The sequence below is a fragment of the Trachymyrmex septentrionalis genome, unplaced genomic scaffold (assembly GCF_001594115.1).
Source record: "Trachymyrmex septentrionalis isolate Tsep2-gDNA-1 unplaced genomic scaffold, Tsep1.0 scaffold87, whole genome shotgun sequence".
In the NCBI taxonomy this organism is placed as follows: Eukaryota; Metazoa; Arthropoda; class Insecta; order Hymenoptera; family Formicidae; genus Trachymyrmex; species Trachymyrmex septentrionalis.
In genome coordinates, this window is record NW_017306059.1 from 3,590,189 (window position 1) to 3,615,824 (window position 25,636).

Consider the following 25,636-nt stretch of genomic DNA (forward strand, 5'->3'; position numbering starts at 1 on the left):
TTTCTTACAAAGCGAACTTATACCCTGTCACCCTTACGTAGATACAAAAGTGGTTCGGATATCAAGAGATTGCGTATGCTAAATTAAGTACTGATCCGTATTACAATAATGCATTTATAAGGAAGTATAAAAATCACAGGGTCCCAAAGAGCCATGAGGTAATTGTTAAAAGTCAAAAGCCTATTGAGTCTAAGTTAATTATGGCAAGAATAAAATCGGTATTAGGTAATTGTTATGAGTGACGCGAAAATAAATACAAGAGATTCCTGTTAGCTGAACTTTTGACACGACTTCAACTTTTCTCTTTTTCTCTTCAATGTAGAGAAAAAGAGGAAAGATAAACAGTGCAAGATATTCAGCTAAAAAGAATGAGCCTAAGGCCGGTTGCACTAACGTTACGTTGATTTTAAGCGAAATTTTAAATTCTCTCTTATCTCGTTTTAACACCGAAAAGAGACAGGAATAAAGAGAGTTTTAAGCCTCGCTTAAAATTAAAGCAACGTTGGTGCAACCGGACCTAAGGAAGATAGCAATTTCTGTAATATACCTACAATAGAAATGTTTGGGACGGTTGATGACAAGGTTCTACTGTTTCAGGCGATCTTCCCACTTCTTAACTTCACTCTCTTTTCTCGATTCGTATTTTGATAATCAAAATAAGTCTCCAACTATCAAAAGACTCTGTTGACCAAGTTCCCCTCGAAACTAGCAAGAACTCGACGCTTCTGATTTCCGCCCGCGCCGAGCGATGGCTATAATTGCATTATTAATTATTAGTAGTAGAACTAGTATAATCACATACTAGCGATAGTAACAAGTGTAACAATAATAACTAGAATACCGAGTGGTCTAGTGGTCGCGCTCCGCCTCCTTTTATCTCTCTCTTCTTTTTCTCTCCACCGACGAAATAATACTAAACGATAACAAAAATAGTGAGGATGAGGATGCTGCTGAGGATGACAATGATGAGGATGCCGACAATTTTCTAGCGTATCTTTTCTAAGAAAAACCGTATGTACATGCTTCTGGCGGCTTTTCGCTAAATATTGACCAAGCGGTGCCGTGGCCGCGCGATATTAACAATGTATTATAACAGTGTATTATCATACACCAGGCACCGTGTTACTCACGAGTATCCGCTTGCTGAAAAGATTTCTTTAAGGCCATACTCGAAGAGAAGAGCGGCGCGCCTGTACGCACCTCTCTCTCGCCTGAGCAATTCTACGCAATTGGTAGTTGCACCGTCGATTGAACGTCGTGTTAACCGTTCGCTTGGAAAGGAATTAATTCTCCTAAATTCAGCTGGGGATGCGTCGCTACAAGATGTCATCTACGTATACCGCGACGTGCCGCGATGTTGCATACATGCGTGCGTGCATGCGTCAGAAACACGATAACGAGACTACTAACGATATAACGCACCTAATGTTGGACTATCGGTCGTTTTGCGAACGAAGCTGCGGCCAGACTATCGACTTAAACGAACAAAGCGTAGATTTGATCGAATGATTAATGAACGCCTAATTCCCAATCATTCGAATTCGCTATTTTCCTTTCACTATTTTCAAAAGCTTATGGCAAAGATGAGTCATAGTATATACCTATAATTGACAGTTTGATGAGTGTGAGAGTTTGAAATGATTCTGTTCAAAATCTTGTTAGGAAGAATAAAAATATTTCCTATCAAGCGACGTGGAGATTAAAGTTGAATTTTCTCTATAGAAAATGATATCGTAAAATAGTTCGGTAGTAACGTGAATTATTTATTTGATTGAAAATTGAATATTTTTACCAGAGGCGACATTATGGCGCAAGTTTCTGTTTTTTTCTCATTATCCTACTGGCAGAATTACGTTCAGAATTTATAGTAAATTGTGGCAGCGACTTAAGTGTTTAATCCGACTTTATACGTAATTTTCTACTAAGTCGATTAGTCTGACCGTGAGCTAATCGCGTAGTACACAACAGCGATGATCATCGTCTAATCCACCCCCCGAGAGAAGGTACTCGTGGTAAATCTTGGGACAAGCTGGCGGCGCATTTAACGGCGCCGCGCAACAATTCTTACAACACAAACACACTTTTATCGATAGCACCGACAATTTTGATAATTGCCGATGATAACGACGACGACGACGATAGCGTACAAGTCGTCGGCGTCCAAGCACTTTTATAGTCCTTATAAGGCCACAATTCCAAGACGTCTTAAAGACGGATTTAGAAAGAAGCCCTTGCTCTTGACAAGCGCCCTCGTTCTCGCGAATGCGTTTCGTGCGACGTGTAGAAAAAAATAACAGTGATTCATTCATCAAATTTCAATCTCGCATACGCGTTTCGTTTCCTTCCGAATTGGCGAGCTGTATATCGCGAATATCGAATACCAAACTTGAATAGAAGATCGTCCAGAGAGATTCATCGCTTTTTTGCGTTACCGCGGAGAAACTTGTCACCGTGAACTTTTTAGAAAGAACATCTTCTCTTCCCTTTTTGTCTTCGCGTGTAACCTTCGTCCAATTAAAGGTGAAATTTTCGCATCTTCCTAAATATCTCTCCTCGTACAAAATTCAATCGAAAGCTCCGATGCGTTTTCCACAGTCTCTCCTTGCACAGTCATTTCTCCCGGGATCTATTTATCGCAACGTCTTGTTTCGCGTATTCGCGGGGGCGTATTAACAAAATTCAGGCCGAGATTCAGATTCGTGAGATGCCCCCTGCAGAAGGCGGCTTGTCAAGGGCAGATCTTCTCAAACGGGGGCACTCGGTCGTCGCAGGAGCGAGGTGAGCAACGAGTGTCGCGGTGGTCGTCGGAAGGGCCGACGACGCCGACGCTCGACGTCCGTGAAGGAGGACGGTCGCTCCTCAGCGACGGTCCCCAAGGGTCAAGCCTTCTCCTCTTCTTCGTCATCCACATCCTCCGACGATTCCGACGTGGAGGAGGCGATCAGGGCGGTCGACAGAGTCGGCATTTGGGCGGGCGAGCAGGCGAGGGAGTTAAGGCGTACTCTCTGGACATTCCAGCAGTCCGGCAAGGAGTGAGATCCGTCGTCCGCCGTTCTGTCCACCGAACGAGCTCGGTCGGCGAAGCCGAGCTCCATCATTGACACCCTCCTCGCGGGCACCCTCCTCGAGTTGCCTGGGAAAGGAAAGCCGAAGGTGTTGTTCATTTGAGGAAATCGCGGAGGAATTTACGAATAGCGTTTTGGCCGATTATCGGTGTCTCTCTCAACTATCTTGTAATGTATCTTGAAGATGTTCAAGGGTATATTCTAGAGTCTAGGAAAAAAATCGATTTTTCTTTTCTAATATTTAAGGTCTCTCTCTCGAAAATAAGTTCCTAAAAGGTTTTATCGATAAAAAATGATGGGGATGCAAGTGTTTTCAAGTTGTTTTAGCGTATATTGTTTAATGCGCGCACTCTGTCAACGCGTTCAAAGGCAGCTGTTATCAAGTGTAAATAGGAGAAAAATGAAAATGAGTATTTCGAATTAAAGGAGAGTTTGTTGTATAATTCTGGTATCGCCGATTAGATGTAAACTTTCATTTTTTTGGATATTGAAGCTTGAAATGCATTTTTCTCGAAACCGTATTTTTCGAGTCAGTTAACACAATTGTTCAGAAACTATCAATTTTTCTATATATGTATATAAAATACACGTCTATCGCATAAATTAAGATTATTGCAATATCTGTAAATTGATTATTTTTTCATATTCGTTAAATTGAAGAGTTGAGTTAAAAATCGATATATACTTGTTTTTTAAAACCGCATTATTTTAACAAATAAATAACTGGAAATATTTTCCAGTTATTCTAGTTCAGATTATTAGCCACATTCATATAATAATAACTAAAAATCGTTTCGAATTTTTTATTTCAATTAAGTTGGAAAGTAAAATGTCAACCGCCGATATATATTTTTATATTTTGTGTTTAAATTTACGTAATATAAAAACTAATACACATTTAGCCATATAAAAATTTGTAGAATATAATTAATATTTAAATATAGTATGTATAAGTAGATATATAAAAGTGTAGAAAAATGTGTATAATATCCTTTAAAAAAGTTCTTCAAAATAAGCCACTTTTTTGCTCTTGACTAGAATATTCCTTATCGTAATCCGCGCGTTCGATAAAAAAACTTTCTTATCTTCTTTCACATCTGTTCTCGAATAATGTTCTGTTTCTCTTATAATCGATATTTTCGATTTAGAAAATACTTTATTTGAAAAAATTTTAAATACACATACATACATTTGATAAACGAAATAGGATGTAATAAAATTGATAGATTAATGCATCTTGAAATTAAGCAGACACTAAATATATTTATTGGAAACCGGTTTCTCTGCCACAACGCTATCGCAAATATAACAGCAAACATCAATGTCTTAATGATAAAAATATAAAAAGTGAAAAGTGATTAAAAACAATGAATAATAGGTAAAAAACTAATAAGTTTATGATTTCAATTACTTTTGTTGTACGACACAATATTAATAAACAGAGCAAACTGTATGGATTTGTGACAAAGGAATTAGAATTTCGGAACAAATATTATAATTTATGCATGCAATCCGTTCATAAAACAATATTTCTTCCATAGCGAAATGACGGTTAGCACGTGTGGGCACTGGCATGTCGATGCTCATTTTGCAATTGCTCACAAAAATAGCCACGGACGTGTAACGCAACGTGAGTGACGCTCGTCACAGGCGCATTAAAAAATAGCATACTTCAGTGCTTCTCAACATTTCGCATCTTTCGAACATTTCTCGCTTAAAGCGTTATTAATTTATAGTCGTTGTATATCATCGAGTCATTTGGAAATATTATTTCAGAACTTTGAAATATGCGAACTTCTTTTTTTTCTTTTTACATTAGCGATATATATTTCGCTAAGTATTCGAAACTTCCTCCATGCATTGAAAACGTTGGAAGGGAATGGAAGGGGATGTAAAATGGAAATTGAATAATCCGTCTCGGCAGGGGCATGAAAAAAGAAGGGGGGAGGGGGAGGGGGGGGAGAAAGAAAAGAAATAAAAATGAACCACACGTACCCTCCTTCTGCTATGCGTCACGTACCCTTGGTTTTCGCGGGGGAATCCATTTCCGCGGGGGTGTACTCGTCCGTCTCGTCCACCTCGTCGACGGTCTCTTGGCAATCGATACTGTCGGGCGTGCACACGCTCTCGCGTCGAAATAGGCCAATCACGGATTGGACTTTCGGCTGTTCGATCCCACCTGAAAAGCAGAAAGACATATCGGGCATGTGGAAGTACCGCTGGGAATAAATAGGCAGGCGGTGAGCGATTTCGCGAGCTGAAAGTTGCCGGGGAGTTGTTAATCTTCTTAGAGGAAAACTGACTTACAGCTGTCGTGACGGTCTATTGGCTTTCATATTCGTTACTCTTTGATGAGAGAAAAAAATCGAGAAAAACTTTTACGGTGCATTAATATTGGACAGCTGAATTGAGTTATCTTGTTTCCTCCTCCCCCCCCCCTTTTTTTTCCTTCTTTACCTAAGAAAGTGGCGGAGGGCGAACTGTAGGCGAGGTATTCTTTATTGGAGCACCAGGCTGGAAATTCGTGCTGCTTGATCGGATGACCCGATTCGTAATCGTCCTCACGTTTCCACGGTAACATAGTTTCCGTAGCCGTAGGGGTAGTTACTCTGTAGCCTTCCGCACCTAGGTCAAATATCGCACAAGACAACAGTAACGGGAGTACGAAATGGAAATTGAAACCGTTATGATTTCGGCGGATGCAATTTTCGATGCCGTAAACACGAAAGGTCCGGAGTCCACCGAAATTATATCGATTTTAAATCCTTAAAAAAAAAAAAAAAAGAAAAAATAACACACACTCGAAAAATCATTATCACCAATATAAAAAAAGACGCGAAAGAGAAAATCACAGCAATACAAGATCAACGCCTGGTTTGGATAATGCTGAAAAATAGAAAAAAAAATACGCATAAAAAAGGAAAAGAACGATTCGCAATAACACAAAACCAATGCTCGAACTCTTTCCTTTTCTCATTTTGACAACGTACCGTCGCGTCCTATTTTCAAGTCTCCTTCGTCCGTATTTATTGTGTCCATCGACGTCGTAGCGGTGGTAGCGTGTTGATTGTCCGCGTTTACATTCGGCGAATCTTCCGTTTAAAGATTTTAAGCTCTATTAGTCATGACTCTTTTCAAGAAGATAATTCAATAACCTACAATCTACATGTACATAAATTATAATCTTCGCTATGTAAGAGAGAAACCAAGACATCCTGACCGTTTTCATCGTCGCATTTCGTCGATATACCTATATTTTTAACTTCAATCTCATTTTTCAGTTCAATTCGATTTAGTAAGTTAAAGAAAAGTTTTCTTACCGGATGTTCGCGCGGTGAACGTGATCGCTGAATCCCAATCCTCTTTGCTGGAGGGCTTCGAGGTTTCTCCGTTTTCTAACTCATACAGCACGCCATTGATGTAATCTGTGCACGATAATTCATGAAAAAAAAAAAAAGAGAAAAAATTACGGAACTTTGAAGTACAATTAATTATTCACGACGCTTTGCACGTACCTTGCGTAAATAGCTTTGTCGAGCCGTTCTGCTGTTGAAATTCTGGGAAACTAACGTGATTCTGTTTGCCGTCCTATACAATTGAAATCGATAAAATGGAAAATCAAAGACGTCGAAATTAAATATGACAAACGATCGAGACGTTAATCGATTCTTACTTTGAGTAACTTTTTGCTGCGTTTATGGCGATGTTTGTGCTCCCCCATCATCCGTCGAATATTCATGTGCATTTTGTAATTGACTTGTGTCGAGAGATCGCGATCATTCACCGCGTGTCGACTGTAGCTCAAACGTCGATGCTAAATAATATATGATGCTCGTAGAAAATTTTTAGACGCAATATCTTTTTAATAGAATATTATTAGAATATGCTCTGGTATATTTTCTAATTACAGCTTCTTTGATGAATTTAAAATAAATCTCTTTGGCAAAAGAAGTAAATAGTAAAATATCGAAAAAATATTTGGAAATTAGGAGAGATCTGCAAATGGATGATATTTAAAAAAAATATATCAGGATATTTTAAAGTAAAAATAAAACAATTACGAGAAATTATTATTTTGGCTGGAGATAAATTGGATTTAAAATTTGTCAGAAAATATAGTTAAAAAAAATTTAATAATAGAGGGATTACTACTTTATTACATATAATATATTATACGTTAAAGATCATATATCACGAGGAGACTTTGAATTTGGAGAAAATCTAGACTCGACCATAATCTCTTACCCTTTTGTATGGTTTACAAAGCTCTTCGGCGAGCAGATGGTGGATTCTCGCGTCCGTTAGGTCTTTTTTGGAAGGATTGTACTCCAGTTCCTGCAGATCGATATTCCATCCCGATTCGAGCTGGCTGCAGCTGGGACTAGAGAGAAAAAGAATGCGATTAGACTGCGCTTTTATTTTATCAACGACAATTGTCGGTGGCGAACAACAGGAATTTCCCACCTTCCATTGAACTGTCCGGTATTGCTGTAATTACGGAATATCGCCGACATACTTTCGGTGCCGCTAATGTTGCCGATAGTGGAGGCATTTCTTCTTATGTAATCTAACGCATCCTTCATCGCCAGCTTCGAGTAAGTTTCCAGAATCTTTGGCTCGGCGCCGCAATGATCTTTCACGAGATAAGGTCGGATGAATTTATTGTCGAATCGCTTGAATCTACAGCAAGCCAAGGTAGATAATATTTTTATTGAGGAAAAACAAAACAGAAGAGGTGAATAGAAATACTGGAAAAAAAAAACCGATAATTCCGATAATTAGACGATACAATCTACATCATACATATTTAATACTTTTCATCTTTATCAAAAAATGTACTTCTATTTTTAGATATAAATTCTGTAACTAATTTTACTTCTGTTTATTATTTTACGCTAACTCTCGTACAAGATTCTTGACCGACAGTTTGAATGTCATTGCGAAAACACGAAGTTACGACTAAAAGCGTCTTACTTATCCCGGACGTGGTAGTTGCCGTGTTTTCCCAAAATGTCCTCGATACCCGCCATCGTATGATCCATTATCTAAGAAGCATTATTAAGAGACAGACGTTATTTATCTTTCAATTTGACGAGCAGCGCAGGCGTCACAAATCCGCCAGGATTTGCCACGTATACGCGGGCAAACGCAAACGCAAGCAGAATCAAATCATGTATCAAAGTCCCGGTAAAAATTGCCGTTATATACACATTCTGTAATGCGGCTTGACAATGACGAACGTTATCCTATTTCACAGTTCGACCCTATTCTTCATATTGTACGGTTCTGTCGTTCCATTAAAAAGAAATACGTCGTAACTGGGATTCGAGGTAATAGGCTCCGTTATCGTCACTCACACACACACACACACACACACACACACACACACACACATCGGCGATTGAACACGATTATCGAATTTTTACACATCTATATCAGTTCTGCGATCGCTTTTGTTCCGCCCGGCATTTTCCAGATTACAGCGACAACAAACGACCACCACCGAAGTAATTTGGTCGCGTAACGTACCCTCTCGTGGATCCTCTCGTTCATCGTCGGCTTCCTCTTCTCCGCCCTTTTGACATTGAGGATTTTGACGAGAGGTTTGATGGTAATCCCCTAAAAATAAGAGCGCGTTTACATGAGCGTCATCGCGAGAGCGAACTCGTGCGAACCACCAAGACCTCCAAGGGGGTGTTCTAAAAACGTCCAGAGGACGTCTCTGCGTCCTCTAAACGTGCCTAAAAACGTTCCCGGGATGTCTCTCTCTCGAAAAAAAAAAAAAACGTACGTGCTGTACGGGAACACACTCGTTCCCGACGCGAATTATCGGTCAACGTCGAGTAAAGTAACGCGCGGCTGATAAAACGCTTGACGCAAAAGTGTATGCTCAAGTGTGTGCGACATAGAGATATTAGGTTTCCGATCGATCGCGCGACAAAGCACACGTGCAGAGCCGAGCTTTTTTTTTTGCGGCCGACATCTTTGTATCGTCGCTCATTAATCGTTGATTAAACGGACGATCATCCATGGTTTTAACAGGCGATCACTTCTTTCTCCTCGCCGCGCCGCGTTCCAATGAAATAGTATAGATTACTCTCTCTCTCTCTCTCTCTCTCTCTCTCTCTCTCTCTCTCTCTCTCTCCTCTCTCCCTCGAAACGCGTGCCACTTCGACCGTGTCTCAAAATACGCGCGAGTCATCGGTTCCATGAAAAATGTCGCTGACTGGGTCGGTCCGATTTACCTCGAGCAAGGTCTCCGCAATCTTGCCACTCCGCGTAGAAACACACGCGAACACCCAACGTCGTTACGCAACGCTTGCGTGCATTACGTGTTCGCGTCAAATTCGTCATGGACCGTGTCACGATCGTGCATCGTGCGCAGTCGTACGATCGTGATCCTACCTGGATGAAGACGGTAAAGTAGATGACGGCGATGGTGGTAGTGACGAACATAGGTTGCAGAGGCACGTGTCTTGGATCTATAAGAAGCACCAGGGCGAATGCTACGGCGCCTCGTAAACCGCCGTAGGACATGACGAATTTCTCCACCTTGTCCAATTTGTGCAGCCGGAACTGATTCGCCAGCGCTGTCAGCACTATCACGCCTGGAACATGAATCCGAGCGAGATATTACAGCTGTACTATCCTCTTTAGAAAAAAAAAAAAAAAAAAAAACGTATTTCCCAGCGAGAAATAACCGTCGATTAGAATATCGAATTCGTGTCGTCGGAATCGTATCGATGTCGATTCGATAAGTCATTTTTCAGTGGATAGCATTGATACGGTTCAGGATGAGAAGAATCTTGAAAAAAAATCCGTATTTCTGATCTGTCGTGCATTGCATCTGTTTCTTTCTCGATTTCTTTTTCATCTGTAATTCATTTCATCGTAAAGTGTTACATAAAAGCCTTCTCGGTTCTGTAAAAATCTGTTACAATCTTGTTATACGATCCTGATAGATTTATTTAATTACGAGAGAGTTTGTCAATTGTCTATTATGAAGTGAAACATTGAGTGCATCGACGTAACACGTCTAACGGAATGCGTGGCGTTTCACACAGGCCTGCTCCATTATCTTTCCGCACTTTCCACACGTGTCAAGTGACAAATTGTCCGGTTAGAACAAGAAGCCATAAGTGAAGCGCCGCGTCGCTTATGAGTGACGTAAGATACTCGTGTAAGTAAGAGTCAATTGTCTCAAGTCCCATTATGATTTCATCATTTAACCATATCACTTTACACGCCATTCCGTTCGCCGGCGAAACGATGCCCTTAATGTCCATCCGACTGGACCGGTCAAGGCTCGCGCGATCGCGTAGAGAATTCCTCGACACGAATTCGCTATTATCACGCTACTTTTTCTCTCATTTCCTGGTTTTTTTTCCTCCCCCTCTTTGAAATATCCTTCTAAAGTTCTCCACGCCAATAGTTTTGCACAGACTATATAAATGTTTCTCTTTATTAGCCAAATTCAGAAGACAAGTTAAAATTCTATAAATTGTATTTTTGCCAAAAAGTTGAATTTTCGGAAACGTGAAATTGTACAATAAATATAAGAAAATTTAGGAAGTTGAGTTGTGCTTCAGTAGTATCTCTTATGAAAGAACGTGTTGTGAGTTGAAATACCTACGGTAATCCCTCGTGTATCTCGTAACAGCTGTTCTAAGAACGCCAACGGGTAAGTAGGAGGAATCCTTTTCTGACATTCCCAATCGAATAAAATTAGAAAATCTAGCTTACCCATGGCTCGATAGACGGAGCAGAAGACTATCGTCATGACGACGAACCACGTGTTCCAGTTGTGAGCATTGTTCACCGTAGCGACGCCGAGAAACATGAATATAATGGTCTCCGAACTACTTGACAGCATCTTCATTGTATACTTGACGGTCGTGTGAGACTTGTGCGATATATTGGCCTCAACGTAATTCTTCATCGTAATACCGCAGAAGGTTATTCTGGAATAAAGGGATCGCGAATTACGGAACAGGCAGCGTGGCAATCATCGCTGTTTCGACAAAGTTGAAGCTTGCAAGCTGAGAAATCTTGTTTGTAAACGCGATAATGAACGCAACTAACGGCGGGAATTAAGCCGTGTAGTTTAGAACTCTATTCGGCATTGATCCATCTGATTCCTCCGCGGCAGATTTCTTGGCGTTTATTTCAGTTTCCTTATAATTTCTGCAGAGTCGTGCCAATAGGATCAGTGCAACAAGTTGTTGTAACTTATTCTTGAAATTGATACCACGGGCGTCGTTCATAAATATTTAATATTCAAGGTTGAACGGTTTCGATAATGTTCGTTATACCGTAATAGGAGGCGGCGAGATCGCTGGATCTCTCAATTTTTCAATGAAAAATAGCGATCGCATATATTTGTTGAAACGTATATTATTGAAACGCGTCTTTGGTGCTGGAGATGCGAAACGCGATATGTCGAAAAGTCGATGGTTTACTTACGCCAATATGCCGGACAAGTGGAAGATCTCTGCGCTAAGGTATGCCAAGTACGCCATCACGAAGATGAATATCGGCTCGATCACGCGCACCTGATGTGTAAACCTGGTCACGAAGCCAGTAGCGAAACCCCAAACTACACCTATGACCGTGCCACCGATCGCCACCACCAAAAACGAAGCTAGGCCCGACAGCACGTCCGTGTAAATGATCCTAGAAGGGCCCATCTCGCTGTACGTCTCGAACATATGATAGAGCACCTGCGTATTCGTATTAAATAGCCTTTTACTCGATCGTTGCAGTAACCCCTGACACTTTCCTTCGCTCGCCTCGCAACAGCACGAAACTAATAAGCGACGGATCGTTAACGGCTCAACCCTTTTCGCATTGCCATTCTTAGCTGGGCACGACCCAATTTTTACGTCAAAGCAGAACATTTTTTTCTTTTTTTTTTTTCGGACGGTTAACGACATATAAATATACGATATATAGCGCAGGGATGTTGATCTATTTGCAGAGATATTCAGACTTGCGACGTAACAGATAAAATTGGAACGGAATGCATTTTTGGAAACATCGCACTTTACGATGTTATATTTTTCTTTACTTAAGCTGCAGATATTTTTTTAAGAGTTAATTGCGCATGATATTAATAATCTAGTCGAGGCGCCTGGTCGGCGACGTTTATTGAAGTCGTCACAACGGTGATATATACAAAACACGGTTAGATTAAATCGTTTTGTTTTATTCAAAAGTATTACAGATTGCAGACATACAGGTCGCGTACAAATATGACGTTAATTTTTAAGCGAGGCGAAGGTATTTGATACTTGACCCGCGCTTATGGACTGAATGTGATCAATGTTATATCGATCGTTCGCCCGGCGAGTGCTTGTCGTTTGGCGGTGTCATGTGCAAGCTTTGCTATATTCTATCTTTTATTTATCAGATATTCTAAAATATGACATGCGAGGGTGAGAGACAGGGTATTAATCTACGTCAACTTCAGGGTCAATTCTGAGCGGATGCGAAAAGAGCAAGAGACCGATGACATACATAAAATAATTGCGGTAATAATTACGGTGGTAATAAAAAGGTTGGAAAATTTATATTAAATTTAACGCATTTTGCATGTCTCAAACGATCCACTAAAATTTTTATATTAATTTAACACAACATGAATCTGTTAAAACACAAGTATTATGTAAAAAATTAACACAAAAGCCGTAACACTAACATAATTTATAAGCAATCATATTTCTTCATTAAAATTAACATTTTCTATAATATGTTAAATTAACACATTTTGTTTAATTATCTTACATTTTACATTAAAAAAAAACAACATTGTTTTTATATTATTTATTCACTTATTCATAAATTGTTAATTGTTTAACACTAAGAAACGTTGAACATCGATTTAATATAAAATATTCAAATAACACTGTCACATTAAGTTAAATTATAACACTCGGATATATTAAAAATTCAACACAATTTTAATGACTTGAGTGGACTGTTTCTAATGCAAATATAAAATGTTTTTTTACTGCATAGTTATTGTTATCTTTCTTCTTTGAAATATTGTCGAGTATATTCTGATATTTCGCAATCATTAATATAAAATATAATATAGTTGAGAAATTTTTGCTATACGCTATAAAAAAAATGTATATCTGTGTTTCTGTCTTTATGATTTATTTATTTACTTGTAGAGTTTAATTTTTTAAAAACTTCTAATAATCTCATTGAAGATACTTTTACTTTTAATTTCATATTGTAATTATAAAAATCTACTCGATGTATCTTTATGGTTATTTTTAAAAAAAGAAGATATAATCATGTATTCCATTTTCTTCTTACGCTTATCTATCAGATGCGCGCAAATATCTCGTATTCGCAGACGTCGAGTAATTAGGATTGATCGGCTTTAATCTTCGCTCTATACGTATCGAAGACCTTTAATAGTTCGTAACAAAAGGACAGAGATTTCTGCAGCACAGTGTGCTACCTACGCAACAAACTCCTTGACGTGCAGCATCACGTAATGTAAATAATGTAATACTTACGACAGTGACCGCGTCGTTCAATAAACTCTCTCCGAACACGACGATGTAGAGTATCTCGTTCACATGTATCTCTTCGAAGACGGCCAGCACGGCCACGGGATCGACAGCACTGATCAACGCCGAGAATAGGAACATATCGAGGATAGGCGTCTCACAACCAAACATACCGCTTTTCCCCAACAGCCATAATGAAACACCTGAAAGTGCAAATAGCGTTTCAATTATAGTAATGTGCGATCCAATATCTGATATCATATTTTTCGTGATCGCCTTAATTGTCACGAATGTCGTTTGTTAATCTGCTTTAAATACCTCTGAATAAATCGTCAATTTATCGAGATTATTATTATCCTATCGATCCCCTCCAAAGTCACTGAACGTTGAACCGCGAGAAGTGAGAAAAAGAGAGAAAGAAAGAAAGATTAACGTTGCCAAAGATAGAAATTTGCATTATCAAATACCAGTGTTCCGCCCACGTGTTATATTCGTACCTGCATCAAGTACTTGCATTCTTCCTCCCTTTCGAAAGAAAGATATTACTCCTGGCATTGAACCCTTTGAAAGTTCCCGATAATAATAGAGTGTCAGTTTTTAATCTATTCCGATAGGATATTAATTAACATCGTACATCATAATTTCATGTTATCGATCGCTGCCATTATTGCTCGTGTCGTTTCTTATTTGAAAGTTACGTGTGGTACGGTTTTAGAAAAGCGAAGAGCTTTTATTTCGGTCACGAGTTTCTTAAGAGATTAATTCAATTAATCGAATGTCGTTAGATCTAATCGTGGTAGTTACGGCGAACGTTCGTTGAAAATAATTAAATTTTAAGGTAACGATCCCGCGTATCACACTTCTATCTTATCTCGCATTGTTTTTAAAAGTCATCTTTACCATTTATTCGCAAATATTTGCGTCGCTTGAAGAAATTTAAGTTTGCGTACATATTTTCTACATATTTTCGTGCATTAATTAAAATTGTATTAAATTTCGATATTCAACAGGATTTTAATGAAAATCAAAACTGCGAAAATTACAGCCGTATTGTTCTACATTTCTTTTCAAAACGTTATTAAATAAATATTATTGATTATAAACAAAAATTTGATTCAATATTTGTATTGAAATAATTTAAAGTTGTAATGTAGATAGAGAAAAGATCACAAGAGACAGATATGAAAATTTTAGGAATGACATTATATATTAATAACATTCTATTTATTAAAAGGAATAAAAAAGTGCTTTTTTACATTTATTTTGCATCTCATAAATGCTTACATTGACATTTACGAAACACTTTATAGTGCTATTTGGCACACACAGTTTTGGCGTCTTTTACGATAAGAAGTAATAGCTTGAAAATATAGCACTGACAGCTTTTTATGTGCTCATCAATCCTAATCAATAATCGCGCCCGTCGTTTACACTCGACGTATCTATCTTAACCTATTTCGTTATTTTAACGCGCATTTTATCGAGCATTAAATAACTTGGATTTTGTCAAATGTCGTGTCGGTTTTGTTCTTCTTCCTTTTTAGTCATAGCGACAATTTCGCGTGAAATTTGCGGTTATCGTGGTGTCACGATCGAATCGCGCGTTATCATTGCGATGATAGCGTCGGAATGATAGCGTTGGGATGACAATTGCCACATATTCTCTGCATATCATTGTCATCGTCATCGTCATCATCATCATCATCATCATCGGCGTCGTTGTCGTCGTCGTCGTCGTCGTCGTCGTCGTCGTCGTCGTCGTCGTCGTCGTCGTCGCCGCTCGTCTCGCGCATCCGCTTCGACGCGCACGCTATTTTCGTTCTCAAGCCGTGCATTTTCTCTACGTTTTCAAGATGAACATCTGCGCTTACGCTAGATCGCGAACAGACCATGAGCAAAAGTGAAGAATGGAAATTCCACCGTCTGCGGGGGATGCTCGGAGTGTTTTATTTATGCATGCTTCTCTTTATATACGTGTATAATGTACGCAACCAACTTGTTTAACCTCCTTATTACACTTTCAAAGTTTTAATTAATTTTTTTCAGAATTTTTTTTATCTACGTGCATTGAAACAGATTGTTTAGCGGACTGCAAATTAGAGTTGAAATCTATTCTTCTCCTTTGCTGCAATTTATTTGTTGCAAATTTCAAAATTCGTAAGGTATTATATTATAGTTAAAAATATTACACTGAAAGGAAAGATTGGCTGAATATGGCATAGCATTTTTAATTGGTTGCAGTAGTCAATTAAATATGCTATTCCATGTTTTACCATCTGATTTGTTGCCAATCATTTTTTTCAGTGTAGTTTTATAGTATTTAAAAGAATAAAAGAAACTAGATTTTAAGTTGGTCAATCATATTTATAATTTTCAAAATATAAATATAAATATATAAGGGATTGCTATGCGAAGTTAATTCGAAAGTTAACTCGAAAGTTTGATTCTTATAAAGCTTTACTTTTTGATACGATGCCAAACAGATGTTAACAGCTTAATACAGTTGTACCAAGCACATATGTGAGGAGAAATCTTTTAAAACTGTAGGAAGATTTATTTATCTTTTTAAATATAATATCGTCTCAGAAAAAAAAAAATTTTTAATTATTACTGAAAATGAGAATACTCGAACTTTCATTTCATTTTTCCCGATACAGATATCGTCATAAGTTAACGTTACGATTATATTTGACTTCATGACATTTTACACTTGAAATCACTCGGAGGATCTCACAGTGTTGCTTCTTAATCCCGAGGGTAGATAAGTATTTCTATATATGTACAATCGGAATTGGTTTGCGTGGGCAAGGCGAAAACGAAGTCCGAGTTACGATCGGTGGGAGTTACGCGTCGAGGGAAAAGAAATAATATCCGAATCGAAAGATCGCCCTAACACCGATCGACCGAGCCCCGAGCGGGTGTTGTCGCGTCGTGTTGTCGCCACTTTACCAACCTATCGACATCGTATTTAATACAGTTCCAACGACAGCGAACAGGAGTATCGTCCCGAGATGGTCGAAGAACAGCCGATTGGGCATGAAGTAGCCAGCATCCAGGATGATGGGCGGCAGCATGTACAAGAAGAATGTGTCGGGCGTTAGCGGCGAAATGTGAACGCTGCTCGCCTGGAACAGCAGCAGGCCGACGATCACGCCGACGACGATCAGCAAGCAGGACTCCGGGAAGATCTTGTTGAGCTTCGGCGCCATGTGGAAACCTGGACGCCAATCGTTATGTTAAATATGTCATTAATCGTTAGTTCAGGAGACCCATAACGAAGTCTGATCACGAGCGACTTTATCAAAATCCTACTAGAGGGAGAAAGAGGAATATGTATTTCTTCCTTCTTTACTTTAATTAATCCTTTGTTTCCATACTTTTCTTTGGCTACTTATTTCGCCACACTAGATCTATAAGATTCACAATCTATGTATAAACTTTTCTGATATGTCTGTGTATCTAAACGTTAGGGATGCACCGGATCGATAAAATTACCGGATATCGGATATCCGGGCAGTATGTAACATCGGATAGCCGATATCCGATCGGAATCTGAGAAAGTGCCTTCTAAAGAAAAGGCCTATAGGGATAAAGATTGTAATTTTGCAACAATGTATATGATATTACAGCATCATGAATATGCATACTTACTTCTAGAACATTTGAGTATAAGAAAAAATTTAACGATACCAAATTTCAACCAGATAATAGTGATATCCGACTATCCGGTCGGATAGTAAAAAAGAGCCGGATAATACCGACTACCGAGTACTTTCCGGATATTCGGTGCATCCCTACTAAATATCAATAAGAGCTTATACTTAGTGTACAAATATTATCGTTTTAAATATTGTATAAAAGATAGTTGTGTGTTTCGTAGGTATCTAGATCTACTGTTAGATGCCAACGTTTCGTGAGCATTGCAGTTCACTTCATCATGACAAAGAGCAGCTTGCTACGAGTGGATAGTATCAAGGCTGCCCCTTGCTCTGATGAAGTGAACTACAATATTCACGAAACGTTGGCATTCTAACAATGGACCTAGATACTGAGATTACCCGTTAAAAGCATAGCTCATTTGTAGGAAGTAACCGTGAGAGCCTCAAAATTAACAAAAGATCATCTTCATATCATAATCATATCATCATCGTGTGTATTTGCCTTTATCATTATTTGTAAATTAGATTTTTATATTATAAAAAGCGTTCGTAAAAATGCACGCGTATAAATTTTGTCGGTTGGATCAATTTAACCCATGTGTACCAAACTAAATATACAAGGAGAAAATATACGTGTGTACGTTTCTAGTAAGATTTTGACAAAATTGCTTGCGGTCAGACTCTGTTATAAGGTCTCTAAGTAGGTCGCTCTAATCTTTACAATTCTGGATTCGAAATTCAGATCCCGATCAACCGCAGAGGAACGTGAGAATAATCCGCAGTCTGCAGCGTCGGAAGTCAGAATCATCGAAATTACAATCGGCCTCAATCGGAGAATTAACCGTGGCAGAAACACGTGGCATTTCTGCAGCGGCGAAAATTTTAATGGAGAGCGGCAGTTGCAACGTGTCACGTGTGCTACGCATATCTTCACGCCCGGCACGTGATATCTCCCACTCATCAAGGGTTTTGTTAACGCGTGTCGTGCTGTATCGCGTACGATGTATCCGTGAACGTGCTCAATATTCTACGTATCTTGTTCGATATTTTCCGTGGAATCTTCGCTTCGCTTATGGATAACTCGTAATGCGACGAATGAGCCGCTAAACGTAACGGTGGAATAAATTTAGACGAGATATTTTATATTAGTTCCGACTAGATATTTTCGAATTCAAAACAGAACAAATACACGTTGAGGGGGTAAGAAAAATATATAGAAAAGATAAATACGATAATAGCAATCTATTTTTAAAAAGTAGTACACTGGAACCTCGTAATAGCGAATCTCGAAATAACAAAAATCCTTTCCGAGTGGAGTAGCGATAAAACTGCGTCTCCAATACAACCCTGAATTTTATGATTAACAAGAAAATCTCACGGATTCAGATCTTATTAAAACTTTGTATACTTATAGCTTACATAAATATAGTATAGCTTACATAAATAGACGAATTTAAAAAGTATCATTAGCGGCAAATAAACGCTTTTAAGAGATAAAATCATCCTTTATATGTAGTAATTTCTTTCGTTATATCTCAACAATTGTTGGATAGAAAAAAATTCTAATACAAAAATTTTATAATAAAATTACCTTTATTTACGTCAATAATATTTTTTTGAAAATAACTTTTTAAATATGAATTTAGCGAAAATTATTTTTTAAAAATATTGATATAAAAATTTCATTTTCTTAAAATAAATGTTATTGGTATAAAAGTTTCATTAAAATCAGAATTTGACGTTTCACGAGGTTCTCTTGTTAAAAGTGAAAAGAGGACGACTTCGTTATTATATTCAGAATCGTGTTATTACGAGATTGGTTCCAGTGGTGTATTATTCGTATTTTGAAATATTTGACAGGATTGTCCCCTGTCGAAAGCAGGACAATCTTGTCAAGTCTTTGATCTGATCGCATTATACAAGTGACAGTGAAAAAAGTTATCAATGGAAACTCAACAGTATTTAAAAAAAAATCTGCCGTTGTATTTATCTACTACGATAAAACATTCTTTCTGCCAAACGTAAATTTTTATACCCCGCCAAGATATTTGCGCGATATGACGTATGCGAATTTTATGTAGGCAGGTGTATTTTATTCTTGCCCGTTCGTTCACTTTCGTGACTTTTACCACCGCTCCGTCAGGTGAACAGAAATATCAACGGCACAGTTTGTTTCTTCAACCACCACGTCTCGCCGCGTGCTTGCGTATCCACGCGTGCGTGCTATTGCACGCGAGTGAAATTGCACGGAGAGAGAAAAATTGCGCGTCCATCGAGTTTCGTATTGCTCGAAACGGGTATCCAGTAAATGGAATGCTAACGTTCGAGTTCACATTCGGCGCTTATCGTGCGCCGCGCACACAAAAATGTATCTATGTGTGCATCGTGAAATACTATATCGTAAGATACTACACTCTTGAGCCTTTGAGTACTGAAGCATCTTTATGGATTTTGAAATGCAAAATCGTGGCTTTTCTGCCGCGCGAGCAAAAGCTTGCACACGAATGCGTTATGCAAAATATCGAATAAAAATTCGTATCTTAACAAATTATAATTTGTTATTCATTCCTTTAATTTACACTTAATAAATAATAAGTCATAGACAGAGAAAGAGAGAGAGAGAGAGAGAGAGAGAGAGAGAGAGAGAGAGAGAGAGAGAGATTGTTCCGATATTTTCAGTATGATAACAGCTTTTTTGATTCGCATTTGCCCACGTATTATTCATTCGCGAGAAATTATTAAAAACAAATTTTCGTCGTAACGAAAAAGGGTAATGAGCCTTGCATAACGTAACGAGTATTGCAGCCGGTTTTCAATGGCATTTGCCAGGTTTTGTTACGTAAGCAAATGGAAAACTATAGGTGCGCTAATGTATTCATCGAAAAGCGTCACTATCGTGAAAATTGATGCAGCCTGATGTGCACAGGCGAATAACAAAATTGCGACAGATGTTTTCGGTTATAACAATAGAGGCAGAGTGTGTTCGTAACATGACAATTTTCAAATAACATGTTGTCTATCGTAATATTTGAAATGATCATATTACGTACATTGTATTGTTTAACTGTTTCCAATTTTGTCGAGCATGTTATTACAAGTTAAAACGGTTAATTATAACGTATAATGGATACGGCACAAAAGATATTTTCAGAACATTTCGTCTCTTCAAAACCTTTATATTCTTCTCTCTCTTCATTAAGAAACAAAGCTCGAATTAAATATTTATAACGACAAGTAACACTTGCGTATTTGACTTGAATTTTTTGTACTTTTAGATATAAGTCTTATAAAGGATGACTCTCTTAACTACTATTGACAAATACTCATTTGCTGCATTAAATCAATACAAGTATCTCGGAAGAAGACATATAGAGTCACGAGATACTACTTGCTTTCTTGAACGAATATCCAGTATATGATTTATCGCCAATGTTTATTGCACGTGTCATATATCTATCTGTCATTTTTCTATAATAAGTTCATTCTTAAACACTGCAAAAAGACTGTTGTTTACGTTAAACGATACGCTTCGGAAAAGCCGAGATCTCACGCCTACACGTATCCTCTCTCGAAGACAAGGGCAGGAAGAGAAAAGGAAAAAAAAGAAAAAAAAAAAAGGAAAAATTAAGATCAGCTCTCATACTCCCAGCACTTACCGATTTTCGCAATGCTGGCGAAGAAGATCCAAATCCCGATGAGAAAGGGCGTTTCGACGCGCGTGAACTCTACGCTGACGATGCGATATTCCGGTTTCGGCGAATGTTCGTTGTTGCCGGTCGAGGAGTCGTCGCCGACCGCGGCGTCGTCGCCGGAGCGCGCCGAGGCGAGCTGCGACTCCTTAGGAATATTCCGTTGCCCGGCATCGTCGCTGCTGGCCGACGAGAGGCTGCGTGGGGTGTCATCGTTCGGCGGGGCCGAGCGGATCATCGGGCCCATGGGCCCGAAGCCCAGGCCCGGGTAAGCGCCGTACGGATCGCCGTGGAAGTCGCCGGCGTCGATCTGCGGCCCGTGCGGCGCGGGACGCTTCTCCGCCGGGATCCGCTCCGCGGATGCCAGGTCGTTGAAGGGCGCGAAGTTGGCGCGTCCGCATCCCGGACAGCAGAGGGCCAGCACGAGGAGGAGCGCGGGGATGATCATCGGGGCGAGGCGGCGACCCATGGCGCACCACCACCACCCGACGTGGCGCGACGACGACGACGACGACGACGGTGCTTCTGCCGTGGACGATCCACGCTGTCGTCCGCGCTCGTCCGTCGCCGGTGAGTCACTACTTTTACCCGTTGTACCATCAGAAGGGAACCGCCACGACGACGAGCACGCCCGCACGTGCTGCGGGGCTCCCCGCGATTGACTCCCCCGATCCCTTCGTAGCAGCAGCGATAGGGGCGGTTTATTCGATGACGTCCTACCCTCCGAGTGCAATCAGACACCGTCAAGTCTCTATAACGTGATCGTTCCCCACGGATCACGTACTACACCAGCATACATACACCGATCTACGATGATTGAGCGATTTCGGAAGCCTTCGGGAGCCGTTCAGGAAAATTCCTCTCTCGCGCAGCCTGTTTTCTGAGAGAGAACGAACGTTTTCTCTCAGTGAGATAATTGTCCAATTTTCTTCTTACGGTTTCGCGTATCCGAGAGCTAAGGCAGCTTCGACGTTCATCCTCGTAATGACACCGTACAAATGTAATATCCTCCGAGGAAAACAAAGGCAAATTGTTTCAACGTGGACGCCAACCGGCTCGGCGTGAGAACTGGATGGACCCAGTTCCAAGTCCGGAATAATCCGGCTATGATCCGAAATGAGGGATAACAAGTGTCGCGGCAATAAATCGCTAAAACGTCAAACCAATAATTAAAGCGTGACTCATACCGCTTCGGCGTCGAGACGTGGCGCGCTATAATGACAGCTGCTGCTGGAGGCCCATCTCCATCGCGCGAAGCTGTATCGAGAGACGCTGCTGGAATATCTTTCCGTTAGGAGTGCTCGCCCTTGGTATCGAATGAAAACACAGCTGCGATCGTATCCCAGGATAGGAGTCGCGGACAGGATCACTTTCCGGTTCGGAGTAAGGAACTGGATTGCTCTCTCTCCCCCTCTCTCTCTCTCTCTCACCTGTCTGTGGCTCAGCCCATGCAAATAGAAAACCTATGCAACCGCACAGGGGAACGACTTCCGGTTTCGTGCGATTTGGCTTTACTGATCGCACGAATACGACGCGTCCCTCAACACGGCGACGACGGGGACGTTGACGAGTGCGTCGCTCGTCGCGCGACGCTGCTCGTCTTGCGCGCCGCTCGCGAATACCGCGACGCTCTCAAGTCTTTATAGAGTCACCCGGCGGTGAACGCGAGGTCTGATCGACGCGCGGCCGCGGCGACCCGTGGACGACGACGTGGCGGAGGGACAGGAAGCGCGACGATGATAACGGGCGCGCCGCATTATAAAGTACGGGCGGGCGGCTCATCGAAGTGGACGTACGTCGCACCTTCGCCGGCGTGCCTCTATCGACCGACGAAGGCGACGGCGAAGGAACGACCGACACGGCAGCACTGCACGGCCGCGTACTGACGCGCACTACCGTCGTCGTCGTCGTCGTCGTCGATGGTGGCGGCGACGGTGACGACGCCGATAACGCCAACGAGCAACGGGAAAACGCTGCCAAAAACGTGCGTAGGCGTCGTCAGTACTGCCCTCGTCGTCGGCGACGATAATGGATGTATGTTAGAGCCGCCGTCCCTCTTTCTCTCCTTCATCTATCTCCGTCGTCCCTCCACGTAAGTCTCGCTTCCCACCACGATGGAAGCTTCCAGCCAGCTGATCGTCGATGAAACCCGCGCAGGCGTCGCGACGTCCCCGATATAACCTACCCTCGGTCGGCAGCGACGTCGAGCGGCGCGTCGCCGCACACATTTCGTTTTACGCCGATGCGCCGTTCTCTCGCGGAAGTTCTCCCGCTAGAAATACTCCCGCTCGACGCTTATTACGCGGCGTTTGCGGTCGAGCTTTGTATCGCATTTCTGCCCCGAGGATTCTCAGCGTACCGTCGTTCTCAGCGTGCATCGTTCAATTCTCGCGCCCCCCCCCCTCCCCAACATCCTCGTGGGAGGGTAGCTTACATTCGGAATAGCCGTTTCGCCAGTGGTGTGTGTCTCTCCTCTCTCTCTCTCTCTCTCTCGCTCTCTCTGCACAATCGAGCACTTGCGGCTTCCGTTTTCATTTTTACGCGGAAGCGCGGGCGCCGCGATTACCAGCATTACCGGCGTCTCGACGTGTCGGCGACAGCCACGCGAAGCCCTCACTGACGCCGATCTTAAATCGGAGGGACGCGTCAGTCACGTCATTCACGCCGAGTCTCGGTCGTCTCGGAGAGAGAGAGAGAGAGAGAGAGAGAGAGACCTTGACCTTGCTCGACGGATGGATACGCATCCGGCATCGCTCGATTCGCCGGATTTCGGTGTATGCGCGAAAGATCGTTCGTCGGCGTCGTTACGGCGCGACGCGGCGGCGGTGACACCGTGTATCAATCGTCGCCGGGAATTATCCAGAACGTTATCGCAGCGACGGGAATTCGAGATACGGAGACAGTGGAAGTACCGTTTTTTCCTCCTCCGTGTCATTATCGCCGACGCCGGCGCAGCGAATTTTTTAATCGGGTCGCGCTTTTTGCCGCAACGCGCGATGGTAGGCAAATGTACATTCGTGCGACGTGCGCGGCCGGGAATGCGGTTAGATAAGGATTTATTGCGGCCTACTTGCATAATAAAAAATTATCGGGACGTCGAGTAGCTTCTGCCTGACAAATGATTCTCGCAAGGCCGGCTCCGCTGTTCGTGGAACGATAGAGAGGCGCACACGATCGCCCCGCTTCGCCTAACCCTGGCTACTCTCATTCTCGCGCTTATCTTCCGCCCCATACGTGTCTCCCGACAACCGCCTGCTGTATTAATCAAGATTTCCATTCTACCGACTGTTACGGAAGTCCCTTGGCGCTGTACATTGTCGCGTGGTGACTGCAAATCCACCCGGACGTAAAAATCGCTGGCCCGATCACTGCATTTACGAATGCCGGCGCATACCTTATTTAAAGAGAGAGCCCATGTACGCAGTTCAAAGCATTCCAGCAACATTGCAGCAATGTTGTAATAGCCGCGTACATTCCGCGTTCAGCAGAATGTTTCTTTTTGTAACTGTTGCACGGAAAGAATGGTTTCGCTGCAATCTCTATAAATTTAACTAGATACAAATCTGGGCCGCAATTTAAAAAAGGTTGTATATCGCTGGGCTACAAGAGAATTTTTCGAGACTTGAGAATTTTGTTCTATGCCCAATCGACACGTTTGAAAAGAATTGTCGTATGGCACATGAAATATCCAAGAAATATTCTGTACTGCACAGCTCGTTTTTTCTTCCATAGCGACGCACGACTAATTAATCTACCTGTCTCAAAAGTTGTGCGCGATCCGATCTGATCGGTGCATCATCGCGTGTCGACGAATCTGCTATATTTCGTTGGATCAATAAAAGGATTCACATTCGCCGCCAGAAAGCTAGAATCAAATACCGCTGTTACTTGTATACGGCCAGCGTACGGGGAATTGCTTGTTTGCGCAATGATAAGGTACGATTAGCGGTGAAATGATAAGAAACGATCCCGCTTCTTTGCGTGGAATTTCGTGTGCGACGAGGTAGTCCGGCGATGCACATAGTTTGATTTAGGACACCACATTATCGCGTTACCCGATGGGGCAATTACGGTGAAACGATAAAAGTGTAAGTAAAATCGCTTGAAAGAAAATATCACTCCGTCTCTCCGTTCTCTGACGCTCGGCGACTTTCGTCGCGCCTCCACCATTGATAAATTCAAGATTTAAGACAAATTAGGTCGATTCCTCCTTTATAAATATTTCATGCCATTTCACGAGAGCGAGACCATTATCTCTCACACAAATTTCTACCGGCCAAATCTCTTTACATTCACTCGGCGTTAACTATACAGCAAGATTTTATATTATATTTCATTTATCGAAACGTCATAAATGTTCCCCGTGTGCACTTCTGCGATTTGGCCTCTTCATCAAATTTTCATTACAAAGAGATCATTCTCGTGTCCATCGCGGAATTTATTATTAATAAAAGCAGAAGCAAAATAACGGGGTAGAAAGGTAACGTTTTATATCTGTTTTCTTTCTGCTTTTCCGTCTCGCCATCTATCCAACTTGTCCCTCGTTGATTTGCCGTTCATGTTCTAGCGGTTATCGATTTTACGCCACGCGCAACCTTGGATTGTCGCGTTTTTCGACTTCGTACCGAGAGCGTACGATCGCGACATTATTTTCGCGTCGTAAAGAAAAGAAAAAAAAAAAAAAAAAAAAAAAAAAAAAG

General features: G+C 41.2%; 1 protein-coding gene across 4 annotated transcripts; it reads right to left on the bottom strand.

Moving 5' to 3' along the window:
* Positions 1-8: 8 nt before the first annotated feature.
* Positions 9-22,899, bottom strand: LOC108755408 (probable Na(+)/H(+) antiporter nhx-9). Of its 4 annotated transcripts, none has more exons than XM_018498376.1 (18): positions 20,904-21,405; positions 16,542-16,805; positions 13,595-13,791; positions 11,529-11,785; positions 10,809-11,026; positions 9,471-9,673; positions 8,595-8,684; positions 8,040-8,110; positions 7,530-7,745; positions 7,311-7,446; positions 6,739-6,879; positions 6,581-6,653; positions 6,386-6,490; positions 6,056-6,157; positions 5,523-5,690; positions 5,086-5,244; positions 518-3,133; positions 9-374 (listed from the first exon to the last, which is right to left on the bottom strand). In XM_018498376.1, exons 1-17 carry the CDS (start codon positions 21,403-21,405, stop codon positions 2,880-2,882), a joined length of 3,156 nt encoding a protein of 1,051 aa, XP_018353878.1. In that variant the 3' UTR covers positions 9-374; positions 518-2,879. The 4 variants fall into 4 exon arrangements, with proteins under 4 accessions (XP_018353878.1, XP_018353879.1, XP_018353877.1 ...); XM_018498375.1 differs by lacking the exon at positions 9-374 and adding an exon at positions 22,124-22,896 and having other exon boundaries at positions 2,880-3,133; positions 20,904-21,809; XM_018498377.1 differs by lacking the exon at positions 6,056-6,157 and having other exon boundaries at positions 20,904-22,899.
* Between the last annotated feature and the right edge of the window lie 2,737 nt (positions 22,900-25,636).

Bases quoted from the DNA above. Each gene is read 5' to 3' on its own strand.
- LOC108755408 (XM_018498376.1), bottom strand. From the start codon at position 21,405: ATGGGTCGCCGCCTCGCCCCGATGATCATCCCCGCGCTCCTCCTCGTG. The intron at 7,447-7,529 runs GTGGGAAATTCC...TTTTCTCTCTAG, and splicing joins ACCGGACAGTTCAATGGAAG to TCCCAGCTGCAGCCAGCTCG. The intron at 3,134-5,085 runs GTACGTGACGCA...TTCCTTTCCCAG, and splicing joins TTCCCCCGCGAAAACCAAGG to GCAACTCGAGGAGGGTGCCC.